The sequence below is a fragment of the Haemaphysalis longicornis genome, unplaced genomic scaffold, assembly GCF_048455015.1.
Source record: "Haemaphysalis longicornis isolate Haplotype H1 unplaced genomic scaffold, Haemaphysalis longicornis Haplotype H1 scaffold_30, whole genome shotgun sequence".
In the NCBI taxonomy this organism is placed as follows: Eukaryota; Metazoa; Arthropoda; class Arachnida; order Ixodida; family Ixodidae; genus Haemaphysalis; species Haemaphysalis longicornis.
In genome coordinates, this window is record NW_027526336.1 from 2,089,463 (window position 1) to 2,112,287 (window position 22,825).

The 22,825-nt window shown below is 51.2% G+C and overlaps 1 protein-coding gene across 1 annotated transcript; it reads left to right on the forward strand.

Moving 5' to 3' along the window:
• Positions 1–757: 757 nt before the first annotated feature.
• On the forward strand, positions 758–12,782 carry LOC144177717 (uncharacterized). Its single transcript, XM_077705290.1, has 2 exons — positions 758–11,964; positions 12,005–12,782. The coding sequence occupies exon 1, from the start codon at positions 967–969 to the stop codon at positions 2,674–2,676; it is 1,710 nt and encodes a 569-aa protein (XP_077561416.1). The 5' UTR covers positions 758–966; the 3' UTR covers positions 2,677–11,964; positions 12,005–12,782.
• The last annotated feature ends 10,043 nt before the right edge of the window (positions 12,783–22,825 follow it).

Consider the following 22,825-nt stretch of genomic DNA (forward strand, 5'->3'; position numbering starts at 1 on the left):
CAATACAAATATACTTTATTACGCGGGAGACACAAACCTACCCAAATTCACTTAAAAATGAAGTGTGTCGCGGCTTGAGAAGGCAGCGATTGAGCATATTTTGCAACAATTCTCGGCGAAATGAATCAAGGGTGGTTGCCATTGAAGCAAATTCTGAAGCAACGCTTTTTCTTGTCAAGAAATTCTGTTTCAATTATTTGTTTCATTGTCAATACCTTTGATCATTTTTTAATCAGTGCGAGATATTGTCGGAAAGCCCTCGCTTAGATCACTATATTCCCATTTTTGCAGTTCATTGAATTTGATATAATGAAGCCTATTTGTTTTGAAGCAACTGGCCTTTGCTCCACTCACTTTCTCAATTCTCGTGAGCGGCGCTTAGAACCTTAGCAGCAATGCAGCCAGTACGCGCATGAAATTTTTGTTTTCTGCTCATTTTTATGCGCTAGCTTGAGCCAGGCATTATGCTAGCCACATGATTCAAAATCAAGCGGACCGCAAAGCACGGCAGGCGCCCATAGTGGAACAGGTGGCATTCATGACGAAGCAGAAAGCGGACCTCGCTGAAGACGAAGATTTCTTCGCTGGCTCTGCGTAAACAGGCCTTCGTGAAGCTCTGAAAGCGCCCCTGTCGAGCAGGGGTGGCAGCAGCGCGGCTTCGCTTGAGCCGGCGATAAGACGAGCGTCAGAACATTAAGAGGGGCCAGCCGGATGTGCCCACGCACTCTCGCTATCTGCGGCGCATCTACGCATAGATCGCGCTGGCATGCAGTTTTGCGCGCTCCGGCCACCGCTCCCGTGCTCCGTATTATTTTTGGGGCACCTGTACTTGCGTGACGCGCAACGATGTTTCATTAAATTTTCGTCCAAGCGCCGCGAAGGAGCGGTGGCGAGTGCAAATCACATGGCGAGCGACTGAGAGTGCGAGAAAGCTGGTGGCACGGCAGCCGTTTGAAAACACGCAAGATGGCGGCTGCCGCGGTGGATGCGCTCTCGGAAGAGTCGGAGGAGCTCTCAAATTCGGCCGCTGGCGACAATCGTGCCGCGTCGGAACCGCCAGCGGGGGTTCACAACTCGGAGGAGCCCACGCAAGCGCAGGAGCCGAGGAAAGCGGACAAGCCCAAACGAGCGTCCAAGTGTCGAAAGGCCGACAAGCCGAAGAAGCCGACAAAAGCGAGCAAGTCAGAGAAGCGCAAGAAGGGAGATGAGACCGACAAGGGGGACAAGCCGGAGAAAGCCGAGAAGTCGTCGGACAGGCCCAAGAGGCCCGAGAGGGGCAAAAAGGCTGACAAGCCCAAAAAGCCCGACAAGCCGAAGAAGCGCGAGAAGACGCCCGAGCCCGAGCCGGTGATGATCAATCCGGCGGACTACCGGTACCGCACCAAGCCCTCGTACTACCCGCTGCAGGCCAAGCAGGTGGCGTTGAACGTGCTGGGCGCGCTGATCACCGAGACCAAGAAGGGTAGCACCACGAGCATCTACGAGCGCGCCGCGGCCCTGACGGGCGTCAGCATCCGCGCCCTGTTCAAATGGGTCGCCGAGCACGAGCAGAACGGCCACGTACTGACGCCGCAGACCAAGCTCCGCGGCGGCAAGGGCAAGCGCCGCAAGCGGAGGAACGCCGACGGCGTGCTCGTCTACCCCGAGGAGATCGAGAGCAGCCACAACAACGGCTCCGCCGGGGACGCCGCGCCCCCCGCAGACCCGGCGGCGCCGCCGCCCAAGAAGCAGCAGCGCAAGCAGGCGCCCAGGAAGAAGAGGCCTCCCGTCATCGGGCCCGACGGCAAGCCCGTTCCCCAGCCGCGTCGCCCGAGCGGCGCGGCCAAGCGCAAGAACGCCGCCGGTAAGGACGGCAGCGTCGCGCCGGCCGCGGTGATGCGGGCGCCCGCCGAGGTCCGCGCGGTCGGCAACAGTGCTGCCTCCATGGGTGCCGCCTACGGCTTCGCGACGCCCTGCTTTGACGCGCGGGAGTACGCCGTCCGCATCGCGCCCATGATCCGGCCGCAGCTCGAGGTGCGCGCGGCGGACAACGGGGTGGCCGCCAGCAGCTGCAGCTACGCGTCGCCCAGGACGGCGGACTTCGGGGCGAGGCAGCAGTCGCCCGTGGTCCGGCCCCCGGACGTGCGGGCTGTGCTGGAGGCCGCCAGCCGGCCCAGCTGCGGGTACGCCTCCCCGCCCGTGGACAGCAGGGACTTCGCCGCTCGGCCTCTCATGAGCCCGGCCGACACGAACGGCATGGTGTCGGCGGGGGGCCGCGTCGACCCCAGGGAGTATGCGGCCAGGAACTCGCCGGTCATGCGGCCGCCGCCGCCGGACATGCGGGGGGCCGTCGCCACCACTGTGGACGCCAACAACACGGTCACCAGCTGCAGCTTCGGCCTGGCCCGAGCCGACGTCCGGGACTACACGGCCCCCCGGGGCACCCTGGTGGCCAGGCAGCCGGAAGTGAGGACTGCCGACAACTTCTTGCGGATTGTCGATGTTCGTCACTACGACGAATCGCAGGAGCTGGTCAGTGCTGCCGTGCAACACTGTGTGCAGCAGCAGCAGCACCAGCAACAGCAGCAGCAGCAGCAGCACCCGCAGCAGCAGCAGCATCAACAGCAACACCAGCAGCAGATGCAGCGGCAGCAGGCATTTGCGCTTGACATCAACGCACGGCCCAACCCCACCTGACTCAAAGACACTGGCAGGCAACAAACTGGGAAATGTGGGGCTCTGCTTTCGCGACGTCGTCGAGGCCAGACAAAGACTGCTCCATGGAGGCAGCTCGCTCACCACCAGCATTCTGAAGCCGTGATGCCTGCACCTGGTGTGTTGATAGGTGTGCTTGTCTGGCTGGCATTGCGTAAGGCTGGCAGTGCATGTGCACTGTTGAATCACAAGGGGTTGATGGTGTGTGTGTGTGTGTGTGCAGAGGCATGGGATTACGCCATAAGTTCCGCACCTGGCGTCATGGCAGCCTGCCAGGTTTCATTTGTTGAGATCATTATCAGTCTGTGGAGAGCACACCAAACTGAGTGGTTAGAACATCCATAGTAGCGATTGCTTGCACTTTCGTGATCTGATGTGCTGCGTGCCACGTCAAATGATGGGTGTAGAGATGGAGCAGCCAGCACTGGAATGGGCAGTTCTCACTGAAGCAAACTGACTGCGTGGGGGGTGCTTGGAAGCTTTGTGAACGGGGCAGCGCTTGTTCGGGTGTCGCCACTGTGGTGAGTATTGGAAACATTCGCAAGCACTTGGCGAATGTGAATGGGCCCTTTTGGGTTGGCATATTTTCAGCATTGATTGTCAGCGGTGTTTACACCATCTGCATGGGCCGTCACTGCTCATGGCCTGATGTACTGCAAAACCAAATGGTAGCCTCTCATGCATTCCACTATTCGAGGGCGCTTTTCAGTTGCCTTGATTGGGCCACATGTTGTTTGATTGGCAGATAGCAGCCAGAAAAGCATTTATCACGACAGCAAAATAGTTAATCGCGTATGTAGTTATACCCCGGTCACACGGCAAATCCAATGTCATTCAAAGTGAATGGCATTAGCTGTTAATGACGTTCGGTTCGGCTGTGCGAGTCGACACGGCGGAACAAATGTCAAGCTGTGACGATTAGCGAGCTCGCAAAACCGCAAAATTACATTTTGAAGCGCATCTAGAATGTTTTGGCACACAATATTCTTTTTTTAAAAACATAACAAAAGAATATTTTTTTAAATAATAAGAAAATCACTGGTTTAGGTGACATCAGTAGGCATCACAAGCCGAGACAAATCAGCAAAAAATCCGTATTAGGGTAGCACACGCACGGGGGACGAAATTTTCTTTTTTTGTTAGTACTTGTGTGTCTTTCCTTATTTGAACAACAACACGAAGAGGAAAATGTAAGTTTACTGACAGTTTTTAGAAACAGTATTCTTTGGTTTATTACTGAATTTTCTTGTCTAGTGACGCGCCACTGCTGTCGAGGCTACTCATTTCACTGCTAACTGTCATTCGCCTCAAATTCGTTCGGATTCTTGTGTGGCGCTGAATTAATGACATTTAGAGCAAATGACATTTGCTCTAAATGCCATTAGATCTGCCGTGTGACAGGGGTATTAGCTGACTTGACAGACGAGTAGTGGCTCATCAAGGTTGTGCAAGGTATGTGAAATCAAGACAGTGCAAGCACAAAACTGCAGGAGGGTTTGTAGCTGGGCTACGCAGGCAGCCACAAAATGAAGCGGACACACGACACCTTATGGCCCACCGCCTGCCGTTGAGATAGCTAAGCACGCATGCGGGTCTCTCGCCACTCCTCGTCAATATTCCAGCTTTCGGCAGCAGCATTTTGCTTCTCTCAAAAGCAGCACCTGACGGTGCCTTGCAGAGCCAGGCGAGCCAGCTGCACGGTGCCTGGCGGCGCTCCAAGGTGCGTTCGTCATGCAGGCCTGCAGCGGGTAGCTATTCTCCACTGAGTGCCTCTCAGGATTAACTGTGCAATGCTTGACACCTGCACAGAAATGCATAACTGTGGGGGGGAGGGGGGGTTAACGCGTCTAATCGTTATACTGGCGTGAATGGAGCTAACTGGTCGAGGCGAATTCTAAAAAAACTTAAAAGAGCAATCTGTCAAAGCCAGAAATGTGTCTCACACTGCTCATCACTGGCCATTAATGAGATGGAGGGACAACGTAAGATGGTTCAGGTGAAATGAGGGTGTGACGATAAAACCCTGCATCACACAACCAAAACAAAAGAAAAGGCCCCGGAAAAAAAATCAAAACAGGAAGAAAAAATTGTGAAAATTTACCAACTGTGCAAACCCTACATTGTACAAAAATGCGTAATTAGCAAAATTCACATGTTTAATCATTACAATAGTATAAGTGTAAATTCTTTGGCGCAAGAAAAACAAACCTAAAGCGAGGAGAAGCGGCACAGTAATGCTTGATAATAACTGTCTGTCCTGTCACATGCCGACCAGCAACCATTGAGTCACACATAAAGCTTCATCGTCGACCTGCTGAAAGCAGAGCCATCGAAATGATATACAGTGCAGCCCACTTATAACGATGCCTTTTATAACAATATATCGGATATAACGATGAACAACTATGGCACTGTCCACTTGTTTATGCTTTCTGTGGTAAAATTACAATGCCCCAGTGCCACGATATTGGGTATAACGATTGAAGCGGGCCGAAAATGCGAGCTGCTGCCATCTCTACACACTGACAACGTGCACCGCGAGCTCTTGCACCCCTCGGAAGACGAGCAGGCGGAGGGGGGAGGAGAGCAGTTTTCCTCTTGAGCCCCCCTCCTGGCGGCGCTGCTCCATCTTTCCTGCGCCCACTCAGTCGTGCGTTTTCTGGTGTCACGTGCACATTGCTCTAAATTTGACTGGGGGCCTCTTCCACTGTTTCCGTTTTTCTGCGGATGGGACGTCCGGGCCGATATTTTGGAAACGTCAGGCTGCCTCACTGAGGGGGCGATCTTTGCAGATACGTGCTGCGGACAGGGGTGACAGGGATGGCTCTGGCGACGCATTTGTGCAGCCTTGTCGATAGTCTTTGCAGAAGCCCAACGCATGATGTGGTCCCTGAGGGACTTGGTTTCTGCCAAGGACCTTTTTCAGCTTGGTGAAGCAAGCTCTTGAAAAAGATGTGCAGCAAACAAAGCTGACCAGCTGTGGGTTCTTTTCTGCAAATTAGTAGCAGCACGACCTTGCGTGCATGCCCATAGAAGGGTTTGAGCTCTGTTTCGTCTGTAACGATGGGATTTCCTCAGCACGTGGATGTTGTTAATACTCACCATGCAGCTCCTTGCGCCAGCAACAAGCGTTGCAGATGCAATCACAAAACTTGATATACTTGCGAGGCCCGCATGCATGCCCAGCTGTCTCGACGGCAGGCTGGGAGGCGTCACAGCAATGGTTTTCGCTCGGCCCGTTCTATTTTGTGGCCGCCTGCACATTGCACAAGCTGAAGGCCAGAGAGAGCGGAGAGAAACAGCGGCCGTGTTTGTTGCTCTCTTCACTCGGTCCACTGTTGGTGCTGTTCAGTTCGCGATGGGATGAAACACTGAAAGGGGGATGCAATTGACCAGTGTTCTACACGCAGGTGAGAGTTCAGTGATATTGCTACTGGCAACAGGGCACAGGTGACAGGAATTTGGTGGGCGAAGAGCGAGTGGTGCTTGGCCGTCGTAGTCCTGGGCCGGAAGCCGTGGCGCTGACCTCGTGGGGCAATTTTGCAGGCGAAACGGGCAGCGACGTTGCTGGCTCGCCAAAAGACGCTGCTGGTTGCCCGGCCTGAGCGACCAGCCAATGGGAGCTGTTGAAGGGGCAAAATTTCCGGCTTGGGATGTCGCTTTGCTGAGGTAGACTTGGGGGGGGGCTCCTGTTGGACTAGCCAGCTCTCTGCAGTGGTTGTGTTGCCAATTTTTCTGGGAAGTGCAGACAAAAGAAGCTCTGCTAACATTGCACCTGAAGAAGCAGCGCATGCGTATTGCTGTGCGACAGCACGTAGGCACTGCGTTGCCGTTAATCGGTAACTGCGTTGCCGTTCCCGGCGAGCGATGAGCGTCTGCGGATCACCGTCGCATCGCTGGCACGAATCTCTCTGTGTGCGTGCCACTTGCGTCACTGTTTTCAAGCACAATTACAGCACTGTTCCACGCTGTTCCCTTGTGCTTATCATCCCGATGGAGTCCACATCACGTGCAGTCGCGGACAATGCGAGCACGGAAATATGAACCAGAGCGCACAAATAGCGCAATTTCTCTCCGCGAAATTCGAAATAACGTGTGGCTGAGTTACAAAAACAAAGTTGGCACATGCGGCTTTCCAAATATACCCATTATTGGACATCAACTAGCAGCATTTTTCAACTGTGCAAGTTCACCTTTTTGTGTTCGCATTTCATTTGTCCGTGACCAATGAAATGTGCCAAATTAGTTTCTCTGCTGTCTGAAGGCTGAGCACTTGATTTGTACTCGTAAACAAACCATCATGCTTCGGCGTATCGCCACGATATGCTCATGGGGAGATTAGCTGCGGAGAAATTAACTTTGACTGCTAAAATCATGTCCTGTAAATGTTGGCCCCTGGGTGTGCATGAGCAATGTGACGACGAAAGTGATAAATTCATGCCGCCACGAACACCATGCATTCGGTAAACACCGGCTCAGGAAAAGCAGTGCCCACTAATGCAGCGGAGGAACGTCACAGAAGCTTGGAGCTGGTGTCTGGCCAGGGGTATAATTGTCTTGTTGTGTCACAGGCCAGGCTGGGGAGAGTTGGGGTGATGCTGGAGGGCCGAAACGGGGATGACTCCGAAACCTCTACCAAACATGCCAATGCCTCAACATTTATCTTTCATCTGAAGGGGCCACTTCTTTCCGTGGCAACCGAAGGATTTGAGGGTTTAGTGTGCCCAAGCTCTGAGCCATGAGGTGCGTCGTGAGCAGTAACCACATGCAGTGATTTTATCCAGCGAAGTGACGAAGTATGTGGCATCGACTCGCTTGTGCCCATCACTCGCCGAGGCAACCACACCAGAGGAACACTTAACACAGCAACACGGTCTGTGCGCTCTGGCTCTTTACAAGTGGTATTGCAAAAGCAAGTGCAGCAGTGAGGTTCTTTTGTGGCTGGATTTATCGTAATTAAGAGACACAAAATTACACCGGAGAGCCGAGGGACGTACTCCTGTGTAGCACACGGAGCCGTTCACCACTTACCCTACGCTGCAAGCCGCCCTCCTTAAAGGGGCCGTGCAGGCAAAATGCAAGTTACATTACCACTGACACCACTTGCAATATAGGAAAAAGGAGTGGCCATGCGACCCGCTAGCTCGTTGCTCGCACTAGAGCCCGTGACGTATTATGGGCAGCTGGGCGATTGGCTGTGGCCGGCAGGGGCAAACAAGCCACGCGGGGCATACCGAAGGAGCTTTTTGCACCTAAATTTTCTGTGCATTCTGTTTATAGCAGTAAAAATGGCAGGGCAAACAAGGAAAGTTTGAAGCATGTAACCATAAAAGCACTAGTGCGTATGGCGCCCACTGCGCAGGCGTCGGGCTTGTCTGACATGACACTGGCTGACTGGCATAAGCGACATCGCCCTGGCTGTGGAGCATACCTAAAGTTTCACGAATGATTACTTTCAGTCGTAAACCAAGTACAATGCGGTCTGAAGCAGAGCAAGTGTGGACAGCGGTCTGTGGTGCCACCTGTGAGAGGACACGTCAAACGAAAAGACATTTTGCCATCCGCAGCAGCTCTAGCATTTTACCTGGATACGATTTAGTGGTAGAATTAAAATTTTAGCCTAAACTGTACAATTTCTCAGTGAATAGAGCACCGTTTTCTGCCGGACTAGTGCTAGGGGCACTGTGAAACGCCAAATCTTTGGAATAACAAGAACTTGTATTTTGTCTGCATGGCCCCTTGAAAGGGCTTTCCCATTAGTGACAAGCAACTGCTTTGTGCTGCGCCAGAATGGAGCAAGGCAGCAAACAATTACGTTGACGGCAAAAAGTAGGTTGCTTGTCGCACCGCTTCCCATTTTGTGTGAAAAAGTGCCCCATGTGGCGGCCACTTTGGTGAAGGGCTGCAGGCTAAGTTAGACCCCTAGCGGATCTGTAAGGTGTGCCCAACCCATCTCCCGGTGGGCCCAGCGGCTGGTGAAGGGAATGATCGGGGCACCGTGAAAAGCTTCTCCCCAACCCCAAAGGGCCCGAGAAGGTGTGCTCTTGCCTCCCTAGTCGAGTGTCACTATCTCATTTATTGGGCGGGGCAACTTTTCTCTTGTTTTGGCATTCGGTTAAACGTGGCCTGCGTGCACACTCGGCACATCTCTGGTCATTTCCTCTTTGCACTGTTGTTTGAAGCATGCATCGCCCATGCTGTGCCGCCGATTATGCTTTCCTCCACAAGTTCCATCGCAAGAGCTGGGGAACACTAATTCCCTTCAAACCGGCCGGCCTCCGCTTTCAAAGTGCTGCCCTGTCATATCCAAATCCCCCTCATTCTCTGCTTGCCTTTTGTACGCTGCTATACGGCGACCTGCAAGCCTAGCACGAGGTGGAAATGGGCGTTGCCAGCACTGACGATCTGTGGTGGCCCCTTTCCGTGAAGCAGCCACTGCTAATCCAAATTTCCTGCCGTTGGGAGGCGAGCGCAATTCAGCAACATTCTTTCTGGGTATTGCGTAGACAAGTCACTTTTGCTGCGACTGGCCAACGTTGCAGTGCGATGCACCCGAAGAGACATTCAACGCTGGAAAGGGGTGCTTATACGCAGATGCTGCTGCTGCACCTGCTGGAGTGAAGCGGCAGCCACAGGGAGTGTTTTCGTCACGTCTGGCAGCTGGCGGCGACGCGAAGTACGTTGGGTAGGACTAAATTCAAAAGAAGAAAGCGCCAACTCGACCAATTATGCGGTTTCTGGCTGACAAACCAATCTGGCAGACGTTGGTGGGGTCTCTCCAACGTTTCTTGCTTCGCCACCAGGACACGCCGCCAGATGCGAGGAAAACACTCCATGTGGCTGCCGCTTCAGGCTGCAGGGCTCTGTAAGCGGCGCTTGTATTGCCACACCCCAATGTTTGAGACTGTTTGCAGTGCAGCTTGGGGTTGCATTATGAAGTGGGTGAGTGGACGTTCACTCGGCGAAGGAAGGATGTGCAGACAGGAAGTGCGAATTCGGGGATGTCCGGTGTCACGTCTTGAGGCAGAGCCAGTTGCAGCTTTCCCTCTCTGCGCTGAAGCCACCTGTCGAAGTTGCATGTGAGATGTAAGCAGCACTTGTTCCGCACCACACTTTCAGTTCGCATTTCACAGAAGCGTGTTTGCCATAATGCTATGCGCGACTCGTATTCCGTTCAAACTGTTGGCCAGCTCGCGCATGGACAACTGTTCCCCATCGTCACTTTCCTGGCGGCGTGCTGAGGCATGTTGATGACGTGCCACCCGTGTTTTTCCTCCTCTCCCAAGCCTTGGTTTGCATTGAACATGAAGCGTCAGTTTGAGGAGACTTCATCATTGTTTGTTGCCACGATCTGGCATGCCGACAAAGCTAATTTGAAGTACTTCACTTGATCAACTCAGTTTTGCTGTGCTTACCGATGGCTGCAACACAGAAGGTGAAAACATGGTCTCATGAACATGGCGGCATGTGAAGTGTGCAAACTTGCGGTTCAGCACTGACACTGATTTCGCTTTGCGTTCAAGTGTTGCACAGTCAAAGGTTGCCAAATATATTTGACCTCTGTCATGCTTGTACGTGCTGTAGGCCTACACCTCCCTGCCTTGTCAACCGTGTTCTTATTTGGGTAGATTCCTCACATAACTTCTTTGAAACTTTGTCAGTGAACCTTGCATGCAAATTTCTGCTGCAGCTGCATCCTCACATAAGTGTGCTGGCAATGTACCTTTTCTGTGAGGGGTCAACGTTGGTAAGAGTGGTAAGCTTGATGGCTTTTTATTTGCCCATTTGCAAGCTGCGCATGTCTGCTTTTAAGCTACCACCCAAAGAGTCAAAACAATGGTTCCTCCTGTAAATGTGTTGAAAGCGGTTCCTTCAAGCAGCGTCTGACTGTCGGGGATCCTTTGGCATGCTTGCTAGCATCGAGCTCGCTCTGCTCTGGGCAGTTGCTTGCGTAGTGGTCTTTCCCACACGGCTTTGCTGCCGTCGTGCGGCGGAGCCAACGTAGGGGCGCTTGTGACGGAATGACAACAGCCATTCGGAGTTTGGGTGAAGGAACATGAGGGGTGGATGATTAGCAAACTCGCTGAACTCTGTGGAAGTTTTGCTGCCAAGTGGCCTATTTTGCGAGTGCTGTGCTTACAGCTGGCATCGTCAGGGTGCGGTTGTTCGGAACAATTTGTGTGCGCTCGAGACGTTCCCATGTTGAGCCTCAAATGTGCTGTGTCCTGTTTGGACGTTGCTTCAAGCTGTTCTGTCTCGAATTAGCTATCACAAGGTTGGTATTTATTACGGATCACAGCTTTCACCAAAAGTTTCTGAGCTGGATTGTAATGTGAACAGGTGCAAATCACTCGCTGGAAAAAAAAATATTTTCAAATAATTCAAGTTCCTAGCATGTTGCACAGGCAATGTAATGATTCAAGTTTCACCTTGCAACTAAAATGTCACAAAAATCGATAGCAATTCAGCTAAAATTAAAACTTTGCCTTCCGTTTAGCTCACTTTGCCATTGGTCTTCGTGGTATCTGCCATGTGTCCTCCCCGCATCTGCTTCAATGTAAAAAATCACCAACCAGCTTGGAAAAAAAAAATTGCGAACTGTTGTGAGGTTTGTTGTGCCACTGGGCACAAGAAACCAGCTTCAAGTCCGGTTTGCTGTTAGGGGAGATTGTGGTCATTAGTGCTCATTCAAACTTGGTGTGCGTGTCCCGAGTACAGTTTGTGCTCTCGGGCTCCTGTTCACACAACTGTCCTTGTGTGAAAGACAGTGTTGTGCAGCAATTTTAAGGCAGCGTAAATACACTCTTCTCTCTAGCCAAAACTGAAGTGTGGGTAAAGGAGAACTCGTTCATTTTTCCGAACAAAAGTGAGCGTACTGCTTTCACCTGGACAAACCATTGCTCATAGTTTTATTTGGCCACCTCTCTTACTGGTGGCCTAGTTCAGAAACTTTTGGCTGCACCCTTTTTTACCCATCATCAAAGTAACGTGCCATCTAGCCTATTCGTAATCCTTTGCTTGTCTCGGTGTTTGTGTGTGTTATTGTTGTCTTTGTCAATTGCACGAGGAAATTTCTCCAAGGCCAGAAAACTATGCGGTGAGATTGTGCATTTTGAAGCGGGCTTCACCTGACGTTTGTCGCACAATGCACATATATGCAACGACAGCAGTGTCGCACGACGTTGTCGCATGTGGGGCCTTTCGCTGCGTGAGAATCAAAATGGTGAAAATGTATTTCCTTTTACGAATAAGCAATTGTTGAATCCTGAGGCGACGAGTTTTGCGGGACGGCTTCCCTCCAGTGAGGGAGGCCGTCCCCTGAGAGAGTCATTGAACCTTCAGGAATGAGGGCACGCATCTCTGTCCCCCTCTTGGGGAAATTCAGTGTGTTCAGGCTAAATGTACAGCTTCAAACTTGTCATCTGGGCTCGCCACGAAAGAATGCATTTTTTTTCTTGTTTCTTGTCATAAATCGTTCCACAACCTTATGTGCGAGTTCTTTCGCGTGCAAAACTGGTTCCCCAGGAGCACAGTTTAGCTCTGAATGTGTGTAGCACTTGCGTCCAAAGCCTAAGGGGCCATGAAAGGTTTGTTCGCGTTAATTACGTTTATTTTAACAGCAGGGCCGTTTTTCAAGCTCCTGGTTGCACCGTCCATGAACCGAAAAAATTACCAAGGAAATACTGGGCGCACGTGACTGTGCGTCCCGTGAGGAGTGCCTGGCTTGCGCCATCTCGGGGGGGATCGCGAAAAGAGAAAATGCCGAGCCCCCAGAAATTGTGGCAGGGTGTCTCGCACGCTGCTCTCTTCGCCGGTTCATGTGCATGCCAACGCAGCCCACACTTGGGAGAGATGCGGCCAAAATGATGTCGGCCATGGAGAAGTTTGAGCGGGAAGCTCGGAAATCTCCGCGAGGTGCAGCAGCCGGCTCTTTGACAGAGGGAGAGGGGCCGCGAGCGCTGCTGTCTCGCCAGCCCTGCACCAGTTGTTTTTAGACGGCAGTAATTGTGAACATGCGCAGCCAAAGTGTCACATGTAAGAATTTCATCATCAGTTGTGCGTCGTTGTAAATAAATGGCTGCTTTCCAGCTGTCGCCTCTTGTCTCCATCTGTGCCGAGATGAGTCCTGCAGGTGTTGCCATGATGAAGGGGGCATTCCCAGGTCGTGGGGCAGGGTTGGGGCACACTTTGGCGGCTGCGGAATAGCAGGCGGGGCGGATAGCGAGGACGGTGGCGTGAAGCTGCCGGTCAGTGTGGATGGTGCGGTGGTGAGTGGTGGTAGCCTCCGGGTCGGGTTGTTGCGGGCCAGGGTTGGGTACACTGGGTGACCCGGCAGCGCTGAGGAATGGATCGGTTGCCTTGTGGTGGTGATGGCGAGGCTGAAACGGGCAGTGGCCTGGCCCCTCCAGAGACGCACGCCTCGGGGTCCAGGTGACAACAGGAGCGTGCAATGACTGTCGGCAGGGATGCAATGCAGCTGGAGGCTGGAAGCTGCTCACTTTGATCTTGGGCAGTTGTGCCATTCATGAGGGTGATTTCGTTGCTCCGATAGTCCAGGGTGGAGGGGGGAAATGCTGGCTTTACGTGGCGGCTTCAACGTAGCAGATTGCCTTCACCATCTGACGGTGGGCACAGGTGCGGGCGTGTCAACAGCCTCAGTTGTGGACAGGGTGCATGTTTTTGGATCTGCAGTCATGCCGGTGTGTGGGGAGCTAGCTAACAGTGCTAGACAGGCAGGTGATGCAGCTAATAAGAAGGGCCCAAGTAGGTTAGATCCTTAGTGCCCCAGTGCATCGAATGAGACAGTAAGGTGCCAGGTACCTGCCCTGTATTGCATGAATTGTGACGCCCAGGACGAGGGGGGTGAGGGGTTGATTGGGCAGTGGTGATGGACCTATTTTGTTGTGTGAGCTACACTGGCCTAGGTGGAGCAGTTTCGCTTAGCTCCTGGGGAGCCGTGACGTCGCACGGCGCACAGAACGCTGCTCGCTGCCCGGCGTCTCTCGCACACCCCACGAGCCCAGCGTCTTCGCCGACCTCCGTTCCGCACGTGGCGGCCCGGTCCACTTGATGATCATGCGAGGGGTGGCCGGGTGTGGAACTGATGGCTCGTGCGTCGCAGCAACACTGCATGCACCTGTGGATGAGCTTAGCTCTGGGGAGACTGGTGACGCTGCGGTGGAGCCGCTTGATGAATATACATGTGTCACAGAATGCGTATACCGTGCGTGTCATTGAAGCAGCAGTAAAGATGATAATCACTCAGCTAATCCTAGACAGCCAGGAAAGCTAAGAATAACCAGCTGAACCTTGGCTCACGCTACGTATATCCTGGCATAGCCGAGCTAAGCCAGTGAGTGAGTGAACACCTTTTATTTGCCCAGATTTGTCGCTTGACCGTCGGTCAGGCGTCCTTGGTCCCTGGCAGCGGTCGTGGCCATCTGGACGAGCCGGGTCTGGACACCCGGGTCGGAGCTGAGTAGCGCGGTCTCCCAGTGCTCCTTCGAACTTATGTTGAGTGCAGGCTGTCCTGCCTTACTGCTTTGCGGGCTAGACAGCAGTGTCTCCCACTGCTCTTGGGGCTGGGGGGAAGGGAATATTAGGGGTGGCAATCCTGGTGTAAGTTTACATTCTACAATAACGTGCCTGAGTGTCCCTGGCTGGTGGCAGAATTTCCATACGGCTGAATTTTCGCTTGGGTACATTAGGTAAAGTCGGGTGGGATGAGGATGTGTATTTGATTGAAGAAATCGTCGCAGAGTTATTTCCTGATCCTTTGCGAGGCTTGGATGTGGGAGTGGGAACGTTCTCCTACTGAGCCTGTAGTGCTGAGTAATCTCTTGGAATGTAGTGAGTGGGATAGGCTCTACCGTACTCTCCAGGGCCGGGTTGGTCGGTACGCGGGCCTGTTGGTGAGCAAATTCGTTGCCTTCCATGGAGGGGTGGGCAGGCGTCCACACAATTTGCACCTTTCGGTTGGGGGATTGAGTTGGTAATATTCGATGTGCTAGAGAGCGGCCACCCATCCCGATTGGCAACTTCGGGACGCTTCTTGAGGGTCCGTGATGATTGTACGGGTGGTGGTCTGCGTGAGCGCCAGCGAGATGGCTGATTCTTCCGCTTCTTTCGTTGAACTTGTTTTTGCAGTAGGACTTGTGACCAGATCGTGCTTGGTCTTCACTACTGCTATCTTGGCCTTTCGTCCAGGCAGAGCTGCTGCGTCAGTATAGACCGTGTTTTGGTCTGCTCCATGTACCTTGTTCAAGGCTTTAGCTCTTGCGGTCCGCCAGCCTGTGGTGAATGGGGTGCATATTCCTGGGTAGAGGATGAAAAGTGGCTTGCGCTCTCCCATGGGCAGGAAATTCTAATTCTTGGTTTGCACTGTCGGAAGCCCACTTTATTTTCTCGGGGACTTTTCTTCCCGCTTGAGTCTTGGCTAGTATTGACTTTTGGCTTGAGAGGTGGCCTTCCACCAACTCGTCCAGCACATTGTGCAGGCGCATTCTCCGCAGCCTGTTGGTGGACGTGCTCATGGGAATGCTTAGGGCGTGCTTTGCTGCTTTCTGTATGAGGGTGTTGATTTTGTCGCCGTCTTTCTTGCTTAAAATCAAATACGGTATGATGAAGGTGATTCTCGAGAGCACAAATGCCTGAACAAGGCGAAGGCTCTCTGTTTCCTTGAGCCCCCTTGTCTATTTGCCACTCTGCGTATCATGTGAATGACCTGTTCAGTGGTTTTTGTCAGGCGTTGGATCGCGACGTTACTTTTACCATCGGCTTGAATGTGGAGGCATTGGCAGGGCTTGATTGTATGTCCCTCCAAGATGTCTTCTGGCTCCTTTTGTTCCTACAAGGCTGCACAATCAATAGCTCGGACTTTTCGGGCGAGCAGGTGAGGCCGCACTTTTTCGCATACTGCCTGACGGCATCTGTTGCTTGTTGTGGTGTGTCCTGTATCCCTCCCATCGGGTCCGTGCCTGTCCAGAGGATTATATCATTGGCATAGAGGGCATGGTTTAGGTTAGGTATACTGGCCGAGGAAGACCAATTAGGGCAATATTTAATAAAAAGGAGGATAAGACAGATCCTTGAGGCATGCCGCAACTCCTTAGGATGACAGGACTGGAGGTGGCATCAGCTATTTTGAGTGTTGCTGTGCGGTCTGAGAGGATGTCGGTTATATAGTCGTAGGTCCTCTGACCACACCCTGTGTCATTGAGGTTCTTGAGGATGGTCTCATGGGCAACGTTGTCGAACGCTCCTTTTAAGTCCAGAACTAGTACCGCTCTATGGGAGCATTGCATGACTGGGTTAAGAACCTCCTCTTCGAGTTGCAGAAGAATCTTGAGTTCTGAGGTGTTGGCAGAAGCCAAACATTGTGTCGGGAATTTGTTTGGTTTTGTCTAGATACTTTTGCAGGCGCTTGAGTGCTATTCATTCCATGATCTTCCCCACGCAGGATGTGGGAGAGATTGGTTGCAGGTTTCCGATATGAGGTGACTTGCCGGGTTTCAGGATGAATCTCACTTCCGCTGCCTTCCACAGTTTCCCTGTGGCCCAAAATTCGTTGAAGTGCGGAAGTAGGATTTCGAGAGCTTGGTCACCTAGGTTATTAAGTAGTGTATAGGTGACACCGTCCGGCCCCGATGCACTGTTTTTCTTGCTTTCGGCTATTGCTGATCGTAGTTCATGAAGTTCAATCGGTTGGTCTGGAGTTGGGTTAGGTGTACGGTGCAGGGTGGAAGGTTTGGTCCGTTTTGAGATATCTGGTCTGTAGGTCTTGTAGAAGCTGATCGGTGCTTCCTCTGTGGTTGTTGATAGTGTGGGCCATGTTGCGGTAGGTCTCACATCTTGCTAGTCAAGGGTTCAATGAGATGACGAAGGAGTGTCCAGGGCTTTCGGGTAGACAGGGTCCCCTGTAGGCCATTGCATAGCTGAATTCAATCCAATTCTCTTTACACAGTGACATGGCATACTGAGCTGCTTGCTTGTTGATCTCCGCTGTTCGTTTGTGTAGCTTTCGGTTATGTCGCCACTTTTTCCATCGTTTCGTGAGGCTACGCCTGGCATCCCAAAGGTGTAGTAGGCGAGAGTCCGCATAGGGAGTGAAGTATGTGATTGAGATTGAAAGAGTATGCGGTTTGATGGCTTCCATTGTATCTGTGACCAAGATGTCATAGGGTGTCTCCGGATTAATTTCTTTCGCAGCTTGAGCTTCCCTAGATCGGTCCCAGTTGACAAGTCTGGCCCAGCCGATATGGGTCTAGTAGCTTTGTCCTTTGATAGTTATTTCAAGGATGTCGTGGTCTGAGCCAAGATTGGTGTTCGTATTGACCCAAGTAACGTCGAGGAACCCAGCCAGTAGCGAGAGGTCTGGAGTTGTGTCTCTCGCCGTACTGGTGCCCAGTCTGGTGGGGACATGGGGATCGTTTAGTGAAGTAATCCCATTCTGCTCCATGATATGGGCTGTCGTCCTCGCTTTGAATTGTACTTGTAGCCCCACATCTGAAGAGGGGCATTAAAGTCCCCAAGGATGAGAACTGGTTGGTCCATGGTTAGGTTTAGGGTTTCTTGAATGGCGTCTTATAGGCCGGTCTGTTTAGCAGGTCGGCAATACACGTTCAAGATAAACAGATTGCGTTTCGTTTTTTTCTTGTAGCACGGGAGTGAATTTCAACCAATGTGTGCTCACTCCCCTTCTGAGCCGCGAGATGTTGCGTTGCTGCTAGATTATTCTTGATTGAGGCGGCTGGTGCTTTTCCTGAAGGGTCTGCGTAGGTGATGTAGCCAGGAAGGTGAGTTTTGCCATTGATCTCCTGCAGAGCTATTATATCTGCTTGCGGGTCTAAAGTTCCGATATATTGCTTAAGTTCTCCCAACTTCGCCCTGAACCCATGGCAGTTCCATTGTAGGACTGTCCTCAGATCTGTTTGTTTATTGTGGGGGGCCATCTTGAGAAGACGTAGGGTGGGGTGTCCAGACATCTGAGTTGGTTTTAGGCACGGCGGGTTGAGCGGTGACTGGCAGAGCTTCGTTTATGTTGGCTTCCAACGTGCAAAATCTAGCGGCTTGGTTCTGTTTATTCTCCTGATTGGCTTCGCGGATTGCTTCTACGCTCTCAGATACGCATGATGGCTTCTTGAAGTTGTTTATTTATATCATGTTGCGCTCTGTTCTGTGCTGAGGCGAGATCTGAGAGCATACCTGTTTCCATGTCTTCTTGGTGCTGCGACTGATTGTTAGGAAGGGCTGGCTGCTCCTCCTGGCCTTCTTTCTTTGCCTTCTTGCACTTGCCGGAAGGGTCGCGTGGTTGCACCTGCTCCACTGCCTCCAGGCGAGGACAACTTACCTATTGTATGTACATTTAGAGGTGTGTGATTGTCAACTTTGCGTCTGAATTGAATGCAAGAAGTTAAACTTGGCTGCGAATTGAATATTTTAAAACCACACTATCTTTGCTTTGGTGTTTATATAGTGTATAAGACATAACTACATAAAAAAAGACAGCTTAGGCAGTCAGAACTAGACACATCTCTGTTCAGGTACTTGCGCTTGACATTACAAAAAATTTATGTAACAGAGAAAATAAAACATAGACATGCAAACCAGTGCAACAAGAATTTTGCATACATTGCCATAAAGAAATATGGGTTCCTCAAAATACTGTGAACACAGTAAGCATGTTAGGTATATTTAATATGATAGGCAGCAGTCCCCCCACTCTCCTCAATGATTGAAAGGAGGCTGGGCATGCTAGTTGCTGGTGAGACCTCACCAACAAGCCACCAATGACACTTGATTTCTCACTCGTGCTATTATATTTACAGGAAACCTATTTTACATTATAAATTTTGCTCTAGTAGTGTTGCAATTGACCTAACATACACCACAGTTTGCGAACACTTGTTTGGTGCAAGGCTTCTATATTGGGCTTTTGGCACGGCTTCGGTGTCATGCCGAAAAACCATCCCGTAAGGTCTTGCCATTTAGTGAAGCCTGCAAGTCTTGCGAAAGAGCAAACATTTGTTGCTCTACTATTTGTAAATTTCACATACGTATTTGAAACAGAGCTGCAAATCGAATATCAAAAACTATTCACAAAGTATTATAAGTTGCGAATGTTCACACACCTTCAAATATACTGCCTGGTCACTTCAGTGTAAGTGTATTATGAGTTTATACAAATGAATGAAGTTACAAATGCGGTAAGGTGTTTCATGCAAGTTTGACGCATTTATTTTAAACCACTGAGGGTGCAGTCGATTGGATGGTTAACCTCTCTGTCTTCCCTGTACTATCTCCTACATCCCTTTACAGGGTGGGCATTCATAGGGGCGCGTGTTGGGTAATATGTTGTGTTGTAGAATGTGTGGGTTTGTAGGCATCTGTACAACGGCTTTGGACTTAGAGGTAGTTGAGGGAATCTGGCGGGTATTCTCTGCTTTCTACGAATCCGTGGCTAGTGAATTTGAGGGCAGCAGTGCATACCGACTCATTCCCTTGTAGTTTAATAAGGCAATGTCCAGATGAGGTAGATGATTGCTAGCTTTTGTATGCGTCGTAGTGTATTTGAGGTGTGATGCATCCTTCTTGATAGAGGAGACATGGTTACTGGGAAGCATGGTGGTAGAGGTGAGTGTGGCAGGTATCAAGGGTTTCTTATGAGTCATTAATGGTAGATATGCCTGGGTTTTGTGCTTAAATATACATCAAAACAGTGAACTGAATGAAGGTGGCTACGCAGGCTAATTGGGACTTGATCGTGGAAATTTTGGTCAAATGTCAGGCATGACTCAAGGAAAGGAGCTTCCCCAAGGAAGCTTCATTTCCCTCTGAGAGTGATTACAAAGTAAACAAAACCCTTATGTTACCCTGGTTTAACACCACATATAAAAAGAAATTACAGGTGCTGTACACTTCACACTAATCATTCAGTAATCTATAGTGCATCTGTCTCCCAGCTTTATCACATAGGCCTCAAAGATTTCTCGTTCCTGTTTTGTGCCATACAACTTCAGCACTCTCGTCGTTTCAAATTCTGGGATGCAGCCACCTGGCGTGCATTGAGTCTTGGAGTGGAGCACCAAATCAATTTCTGTTCCAGTTGTCAGCAATGCGGCATGCTCCCACCACCGCCTGTTAGGGCAGTGCCTTTTCCACCCTATGTAACATCAAGATAGATTGACATACGACCAACAAAGCATGTGACTTTCAGTACATGCTGTGCATCGTGGCGACGGGCTGTGTAGCCACAGTAGGAACAAGTTACAAGAATTAGTGTCCAAAGTTTCTCTGTAAATCGCATTTGAGAATGTTAACTGCCGCATTTGGTGCGGGGTCCCGCTACGGTTATCAAGCTCTGTCGCTGTGTAGGATCAAGCAGAACACGACGAAGGCTGATAGCAGAAGCACAAACGGGCACCAGATATGGTGGTGGGCGAAATCAATATTTTCACAGATTGAACGGTGCCCTCTCAACACCCACGTGCAAGTTGGTCAAACTGGGAGTACACAATACCTTAGATAAACTGCACGAAGCTTATCATCACTCCCAAATTTCCCGCCTCAACACCTACCAGACGAGACTACCTTGAACTCCTGTAATATCCAGTACCGACCCACGAACAGCTACAACGTGTACCCCTCCACATCCGTCAACACATTTGTGCTGCTCCCAAATACGCTCTTCAGGAAAGTAACACCCTGGAGACCAACTAAACTAACGTGGATAATCACAAACTTTTAATTTCTGCGCGCCAAGAACCCTCCGCAATGATTTAACAAGAATATGCAGCAGGACCATGACCTCCTGAATATAATGTTCCGGAGCTTATGACAGCACGCAGCGATTACAAGACACGGGGTTCGACGAATTAAAGCGACGCGCAGGAATCACCTTTGTAGGCCGCAATACAACGACCGTGTGGTGTGCGACAAGAGTTTCGTGCGAACGATCGTTCGCGGCTGGCCACGATAGCAGCGCCGTTTGAAGTTGAAGACATACGCGCACTCGCACGTCGGAGACGAAACGCCCAGCGGCCTCAACACGGTGCTCTACGCGAGCGCACTCATCACTCCCGCAAATCGAGGCGGCAGAACTGAAGCAGAACGCACGTGTAGTCGTAACGCACCACGCGCAAATTAGGCGGCCGCACACACTCAGCGTCCCAATCACACGCGGCACACCACCGTAAGTGCTCTGCAGAAGTTCTTCGAGAGCGCCCTCATCACAATCTCCAGCCGAATACCTATGCACCGCAGCAACGGCAGTCAAAAATCACGACGAGAAGAGCCCAACGTGCATCCAACGAGGTAGCCATAGAGGAGGTAACCGAGCAACAGCTGCGATTTTCTAAATCATGACGTCACATCCGGCAAAAAGAAAAGGCCGCTTTTTTTTTGTTTTTGGATGACAGCATAGAGTTTCATATTAGTATGAAACTCTATGGTCTACAGAACACCATGCGCTACAGCAACACGGATCACCGAAAAACTCAGGTCCAGTTCGGGGGATCCGGCTCGGAACATGGAGGAAAGAAAAGCTTTCATGGCTCAGAACTTCGGAAATCCCGGGTTGCCGGAGCGGCTAAAAGCATAGAGTTAATACTACTGCCTCTAGAGCAAAAGCTGCCCGGCCAGCCCGTGCATTGAAACCGTGCTACACCCGGGCGCTGACATGATGCCACCCTTACAGCGTTGCCCGCTGCCTTTTTGCCTACTAGAGTTGGCGGCAGTAGTCGGTATTCACCTAGTAACCAACGCATTCCATCATGGCAGCCACCGTTGCTGTGAGTGCGCCGTGAAAACCTTGCTGTGCAGAAACGTTGTGTGAAGTTTTTCCTGTGGTAGGTAGCGAACTTTTGTGCCATGCTGCCGCGTTAGATGCAGTTTTGCATTCTCCGCAACTGAGAAGGGTAGCGCGTAGATTAGCGGGTACTTCGTACGCTCGGAGAGGTAGCTTTTGCCGGTGCGTCAGGGGAGTTCGGTCGTCGCTTCGGAGTTGAGCGGACGTGTTTTTTCGTGCTCCGGTGCTTCGGAGGGGCTTCATTTCGGCGGCCCGTTGCAAGCGCGGGCCCTTGGACGTCGCCAGGCTTTCGCTCTACTGGTGTGGGCGGTCAAGTGCCAGCTCCCGCCTCCCCCCCTTCGTTAGTACCCGTCTCCAAAGCGGTCGGGACCGCCGCAGACTTCGCTCTTCGTCGCACCATGCTCGCCTCCGCGCTTCACTGTTCCCTTCGAGGTTTCTCGTCTCCCAGACGCAGCATTACGCCAGCCAACAGTGTTTGTGGTGTGTTGTGTGCGACGGAATCGACCACAGTGGAACTACTCTTCTCTACTCTTTCCTCACCTTTCTAATCTTTACTTTTCTTTCTCCTATCCTATTTCCCCAACTATTCCCGCTTCCGGACTGTGTTAAATGCAGGTGAGCTCCCATGAGAGCTTAATAATATCCCCAGTCCATTTATTTTCCTGCTTCCTTTAAAAAGAAATCTCTTCCCCCTGATTGCTTTTTTCCCCTGATTTTTTTTCCTGGTGGCTTCCCCTGTATTCGCGCATGCGCTGTTTCTGTATATATCATTTTGTGTGTGCTAATAGAGTGCAGTTGATATGCAGCGCTAGTCCTGTGTAGTCTCTTCTTTGTTGTCCCGTCTGTACAGCGCTCTTTTAACATGTTTCACACGCCTCCCCTCCCCCCCCCCCCCCCCCCCCCCCCCCCCCTGTATGCGTCAGCTGATTGTTTTCGCAATCTATTGAGGTGCTCTTTACAACTACTTGCTGTTCTAGCGAATGGAAGTTCAAACTGGACAACGCTTCCAAGAAATGCATGTAAATGGAAATCGTATTTGTGACTGCACTTTATGCTAAACAAACATGCTTTCTGTGCCTGTTCCTGTCTACGAGGCCCCTGCAGCACGTGTGTCAACTTTTTTCTCCAGTTTAAATGCTTTTAGGTAGTGGCCCTTGCATTAGCTTAGATTCAATAACCGTGAAATACCCAAGCCTAATATTGATAAGTTATGTGCATCAACAAACTATTTAGAGATTTTCCGTTTTTATAGGTACGCTTAGAAGATTTGTCATTGATTGTATGCTTGGGGACGTCACACAAGGTACATGATTAATGTTGTCAGGT

Bases quoted from the DNA above. Each gene is read 5' to 3' on its own strand.
- LOC144177717 (XM_077705290.1), top strand. From the start codon at position 967: ATGGCGGCTGCCGCGGTGGATGCGCTCTCGGAAGAGTCGGAGGAGCTC.